We start from the raw sequence: 6,575 nt of genomic DNA, 5'->3' as shown, positions 1-6,575 counted from the left end.
AAAAAAAAACAGGAAGGAAAATTATTCCCAATTTATCCCCTTAGGTGCCAATTGACATTTCAGAATGAATAGGCATACTTAAAATGAGAACCTAAACTCAGACAAATGTTTTATAATGCACACATATTCTGCTCTCTCCAGCACCAAACAGATTTCTGATTTGCATTTTGTCAGTTCTTCCAGGTTGTGAGCATAGCTGTCTTCAGAAGCTTCCTCTGCTCTCCCTACTTGGAAGTGGTCCAGCTGGGACTCAGCAACACACCGTAGAAAAAAAAGGAACTGCAAGAACCTTGCTGGAACACACGCAGATGTACATATATTTAGAAGAAGGAAAATCCGAGATACTCTATAAAGTGTGATTAGAGTTGTGGATGGAACTTCTCCACAGCGTTCTGCAGGGTCATGGTCAGTACTATCGGTGAGACCCACTGTAACACAGATGGAGAATGTCAGGCTTCATGAAATTTTTAAGGTCTAGTTAAGACTTTTACTGTGCTTGAGATGCAGCCATTAGAAAATACTAGTGCACATTTTCCAGGAAAATTATGGTGCCTTTGAGAGGATGGAATTTATTCGGGTTCTGAATAACTTAAAGTCATGGGAAGAGCCTAAGATAATGAACTGAGAAGATGAACTTCTTTAAGTCTGACACAGTCCACACAACTACCCTTGGGGCATTGTGGGAAGACATCCTTAGATTAAGAAGTCCCCAATCAACAAGATTTCAGTTTCTTCAATAAAAAACTTGGAAAAGTTCTGCAACTTAATTGGCCAAAAATGAAGATAACTGAAACATTTTTTCCCCTGATCTCCCAAGATAGCTTGCTGAGAGACCTCTGTGAAGTTGAGTTAATTAAGAACACATACCTCAGTGACTTTAGTTCCTTTGGGAAGGAGAAAAAGAGTGGAGGGGAGAGAGGAGAAGGACAAATCCTCAAGTCAGGACATGCTCACTGCTAAGACTTCTTCCTAAGCGCCTGTATAGAAGATCCCCCTGCCCTCTTCACCATGAGGGGAGCCTCCAGCAGATTGTACAGCTCAGCACTAGTCAGGAAGCAATTTATTTCTGCTGAATCTGTACAATGTCAGAAGCAACATGAAGCCCCTCTAAAGAGGTCAGTTCTTTGTAAAAACTCTGCCTCTCCGCAGGAGAAACTAGAGGGATTGGGGTGGAAAGTCTGGGACTTCGGTGTCTTATGGAGATGAAAATCAGAGCTGTGAAGTGGGGGAGGGGCAGCAGAGTGGCCAGCACAGCACCCAACCTCACGCAGTATGCCCTTTTAGATCTGGCCTGCCCTAGTAAAGATCAGAGGACCTCTCCCTGTTCTGCCTTGTCTTCATTCTCTGTTGTTAATCCAAAGGCTATGAAAGCAAAGCAGACATTGATCCTTCCCAATCATTTTAGCTTTGAATTCGGAGAATGTCCATTAGTAAAACAGCCACAGAGAAATAGAAAGGGCAGTTAAAGGAAGGGCAGGGAGGAAGGACAGTGATGATGTGAAAAAGGAGAGGAAACTAAGGTGAGTAGGACTAAGGAAATATGGCAAACTAGTCTTGACCAGGAGATCCAATACTTAACCTATATCATCTGCTCACACATTCATCAGCTGAAAAATTTTCACACTATTCCTGTGATTCCTGTGGGTCAAAATATACTATATATATCATATATCATATATAATTATATATTATACATATGTACACATATACATTATACATATATATGGTATTATATACATATACATGTATATATAATTATATATTTATATATAATGTTTTGTTTATATATTTGTATATGTATAAATTATATATGACAGTCTTAAACACAGCTTTGAAGATATTCTTGTTTTCATAGAGTGTATATTTTAATGTCATAAATGAAAAATAAAAAAATTAAATTTCTTAGCGATTGTTTCTATATCATGCAATTAGAGAACTAATTATTATGCAATCCGTTAATTTTCTGGCATGTGGTTTAGTGTATATGTTTTTCTCTGAATACAAATTCCACAGGGCATGGATTTTTTTTCTACTTGTCCTCTTCAAAGTTATGTAGTTTAATATTAAGGAGGGGAATAAGCAATTAGATATGTAATATTAGGTAATAAATGCTATGAAGAAAACTAGAGTCCACTAATGATCATGCTTTCATGTTTGGAGAACAGTGACTGGAAAGAGGTTTTTGAGGAAATGACAGTTAAAACTGCAGAAGTGAGAAACAGAGACCCAGGTATCAGAATGCCGGATATTCGGGGCTCTTATCCATACCAGCTATTATCTGCCATTGTTTCTAGGCTTTTGAGGATAAACACAGTTAGAAAAGAGTAAATATATTTTGGAAAATTACCCGCATCCCAGAGTTTTCATATGGAGATACTGATGTTCTGTGACATTTTAAAATCTGAGGACAGCAAGAACGCTGGCCCTAGACACTGACCTGGCCTTTGCTCTGTTGTCCTTTGGATGGCTTATGCAAAGTTCTATGCCTTAATCTTTCTCTGGAATGCCTTTATATCTTATTGTGCAGTTAACATAGGAGGAAGAAGGGAAATCACATAACCAGAAGGATCTGTTTGATGCAGACCTAGAACTTGGAATCGAAAGTCAAACTCAAATGATGGACAATCTCTCTAGTGCGACTGAATTCTGCCTTCTGGGTTTCCCTGGATCCCAAGAGCTACACTACATCCTTTTTGCCATATTCTTTTTCCTCTATTCAGTGACGCTGCTGGGAAACATGGTCATCATCACGATTATCTGTGTTGATAAACGTCTACAGTCTCCAATGTACTTCCTCCTCGGCAACCTCTCTCTCCTGGAGAGCCTGGTAACAACTACAATTGTTCCCTTGATGCTTTGGGGGCTTCTGCTCCCTGGAAAGCAGACAATATCTTTGAGTGGATGTATTGCCCAACTGTTCCTTTACCTCTCTCTAGGGACCACAGAGTTTGCAGTGCTTGGAGCAATGGCTGTGGACCGTTATGTGGCTGTCTGCAATCCTTTAAGGTATAGCGTCATCATGAACAGCCGCACTTGCATCTGGGTGGTGATTGTGTCCTGGCTGTTTGGGTTCCTTTCTGAAATCTGGCCAGTCTATGCCACATTCCAGTTTACTTTCTGCAAATCAAATCTGTTAGATCATTTTTACTGCGACCGGGGCCAGCTGCTCAAATTATCCTGTAATGAAACCTTTTTCACAGAGTTCATTCTTTTCTTAATGGCTGTTTTCATTATTATTGGATCCTTGATCCCCACAATTGTCTCCTACACCTACATCATCTCCACCATCCTCAAGATCCCCTCAGCCTCAGGCAGGAAGAAAGCCTTCTCCACCTGTGCCTCCCACTTCACTTTTGTTGTGATTGGCTATGGCACCTGCTTGTTCCTCTACGTGAAACCCAACCAAACACAGGCAGCTGAGTACAACAGGGTGGCCTCCCTGCTGGTTTCTGTGGTTACTCCTTTTCTGAACCCCTTCATCTTCACTCTTCGGAATGATAAAGTCAAAGAGGCCCTTAGAGATGGAGTGAAGCGTTGCTGTCTGCTCTTCAGGGATTAACTCTTCTCTCGGTTACTCTTAGGTGGCATAGCCTAGAAAATCTCACCTTCCCTAGTCCATTAAAGTTGTAGTAAAATCTGAATCCTGGGCACAAATTGCAATCATGCCATCGAAGATCTACTTCCAAGCCCATTCCCAAGGCACTTCAAATGAATCTCTTCTTATACTAACTAGAACCTTACAGACTTCTTTTGCCTGCTTCTTTACACTAGTGAGCACAAGGAAGAGCGTTCTTGAAGGCAGTGGAGGAATCAGAGCAAGGAAACACAGTTTCCTAAGCATCTTATTAGACAAATTAGTCTAAAGCTGTATCTCCTAGAGAAGAGAAATAATGGAAAAAAGATGGGGTGTGAGAGGTACCATTGACAGAATACAACGATAAACATGTTCACTTTGGTGCATCAATTTTGCAAAGACATTCTCCATATTTTAGTGCAATTATGTGACAAGATGTCCATCTACATTTTTAAAACATTTGGGTTCTCTTTCTCCTTGTAGATCATATTATAATTATCCTGGCTCAATTGGTAAATAATTGACTATAGCATTGTTTATATTTTGCCATAAAAACAATCTAGAATGGTGATGGGGCATATGGCAAATATTTTCTCTGGAAGTTCTTAGTAGTATCCAGACTAATTGGGGATAGGAATAAGGAAGATTCCTTTTCCCAAACTTCAGAGTATTGCAGAAGCTGCTCCTCTTAGAGGCAGGCATAGAAAAAAAAGAACAAATAAAAATTAAATTCTAGAAATACAGTATTGTGTGTTACAGCTGCTGAAAACTGCCATTTCTGTTCAAACTTATTCCAGTCTAAGATTTCTAACTTCAAATTCATGACACCTTACAAATGACTTCTCTCCATGCAGAATTTTTAAAAAGAGAGGCAATTCAAGAGTTTGAGTTTTGGTGGGAGGAGTGTTGGGATTTCATGTAGTATTAGAAGAAGAAGTTTAGAAGGAAGAAATTTACATGATGCCAGTCAGTAGTTCCTCCATGTCTGAAGCGTGTGTGTGTGTGTGTGTGTGTGTGTATTAGGAAATGAAACTAGGCACTCACTTATTAGACAAGCTTTTGCTCACTAAGCCTTATCTCCACACTGAAGAACTTCTTTAATATGTCCTATAAGTTTGGTCTTTCAGCAACCAACCTTCTCAATTGGTGAGATTGCTCCACATTTTGAAAATAATTTTTCTGATTATGGAATTCTTTTTAGTTTTAGTTTTTATAGTGGAACTGGGTTGCTAGTGGTCATGTGAGAGTTCACCAAGCGCATTCCTTGGCACAAAGACTTCAAGGCCTGAGAAAGACAGAAGATCAAGCCACAGAGGAAAGAAACATAGCTTTTGCCAGGTGGGATGGGAGAGGCCTAAGGCTGGAAGTTCATTAAGAAGATGTTGGCTTGGGTAATTACAGGGCCTCTGGCTCCTCTTTCTTTCCCTATTGGTCCTGCTTAGATGCTGGCCCCTGTATCTTCACTCCAGTTCTCCTTGTAGTGTCTAGGAACAAGAAGTCACTATATCTGGGAGCCCACTTCCACTTTCCTCATCTACCTCTGTCCCCCAGGTGGACCTTATATTCTTTTTACTCTTAGCACTTAGCACTCTAATCCACTACTTTCTGGGGATAATTGTTTCTAACTACAAGTCAGTTGTTGATCTTACTGAGTGTCCATTACATATGATTTTGGTTGACTGGAAGGTTGTTTTCTCTTCTGTTTTTGTGCCTTTTTTTCTAGACGTTTATTGACTTCTGTGAATGTGTAGATTGATGTTTTCTTTTTTGGTTGTTTGTTACTAAATTTAGGAAGTTTCCAAAAATTATCTGTGTCTGTATTCTCCTACTTTTCTGCTACTCACATGACGTGTATGCTAGTGTAGTTAGGATGAGTCATAATTTCCTGGGGCTGTTTTTTTTCCAAGTTTTAATTTTTGTTTCTTAGATTTGTATCATTCCTTTTCATATATCTTTATTTTTTCTTTATCTTCCATCAGTTGAAATATACTACTGAGCTTGTTTAGGAAATTTTTCATTTCATTTACAGTACTTTTGAAAGATATGATCTCCATTTGGATCTGCATGTCTCAATGCAAAGAAACCAGGACATCATACTTTAACATCACAAGTGTTGTTTGCTTCAGTTCAGTTCTGAAATGCCTATCTCAAGTTGGATTTTAATTGATATATTGCCTTTCTCACATTCACTTTTTATAATCTATTTTTTCTCTTTTTCATGGGTCATTCCTTGCTGCTTCTTTGCATGTACTATTATCTTTGGTTTAATGGTAGACATTTTGATATTAAATTGTTCATTGCAGGCACTTTATTTAGCATTAACAGCTTGATTGCAATTTTGTCAATTTGCTTAATGTTCTGGATGAATTATTTTGTTGAGGTATATATCCCTGTCCATATGTACTTGAAAGGATGACCCCCTCAGAGGACATATTCAACATCCTTAAATATTATAGTCATGTTGAGGTGGTGGTATCTTTATCAAAGATTTTTTTATGTCATCTGGTCATATGCAGGTGTCGGGCTCTGCTAATTGTCAGTTGCTTGTTCATTTGGAATCCTCTGTTTAGTTATTTTATACAGCTCAATTCGTAAATTAGACTTCTTTTCCATTAGACAGCAAACAACATCTATGTGCCCTCAGGTTGCCTTTTGGAGATTGTGAAATGCAGAAGTTCTAAGTGCATCCTTTCCACATCCCCTAAACAAGCAATTGTAATCAGGCTGCTCACAGCCTCACCTTCAGGGAATTTCTCTTGACTGGGTGGGAGACGTCTCATGACAGCATATATTTTGCTCCTACTCAGTGTAGGACATGTAGTTGATATAAAGACACAAAATCATTTGATTTGTTACAACAGAAGAAAAGATCTTTGGAATAATAATTTTCCACTTCAGTGTCTCTATATGGTTAATCCCTCAGTATCTCAGTCACTATTTCCAATATTCTAAGATAGTGTGTGGCCTTAAACTAAAATAGTAGCCTTTGTTAGCTTTCTTC

General features: G+C 38.8%; 1 protein-coding gene across 1 annotated transcript; it reads left to right on the top strand.

The window, feature by feature from the left end:
- The first annotated feature begins 2,614 nt into the window (after positions 1-2,614).
- LOC114628494 (olfactory receptor 9A4-like) lies at positions 2,615-3,559 on the top strand. Its single transcript, XM_028776376.1, has one exon. It carries the CDS (start codon positions 2,615-2,617, stop codon positions 3,557-3,559), a length of 945 nt encoding a protein of 314 aa, XP_028632209.1.
- The last annotated feature ends 3,016 nt before the right edge of the window (positions 3,560-6,575 follow it).

Source organism: Grammomys surdaster, unplaced genomic scaffold (genome assembly GCF_004785775.1).
Source record: "Grammomys surdaster isolate TR1022 unplaced genomic scaffold, NIH_TR_1.0 269, whole genome shotgun sequence".
NCBI classification, from domain to species: Eukaryota; Metazoa; Chordata; class Mammalia; order Rodentia; family Muridae; genus Grammomys; species Grammomys surdaster.
Note: the sequence above shows the minus strand (reverse complement) of the source record. Positions and strands in the feature narration are given on the sequence as shown.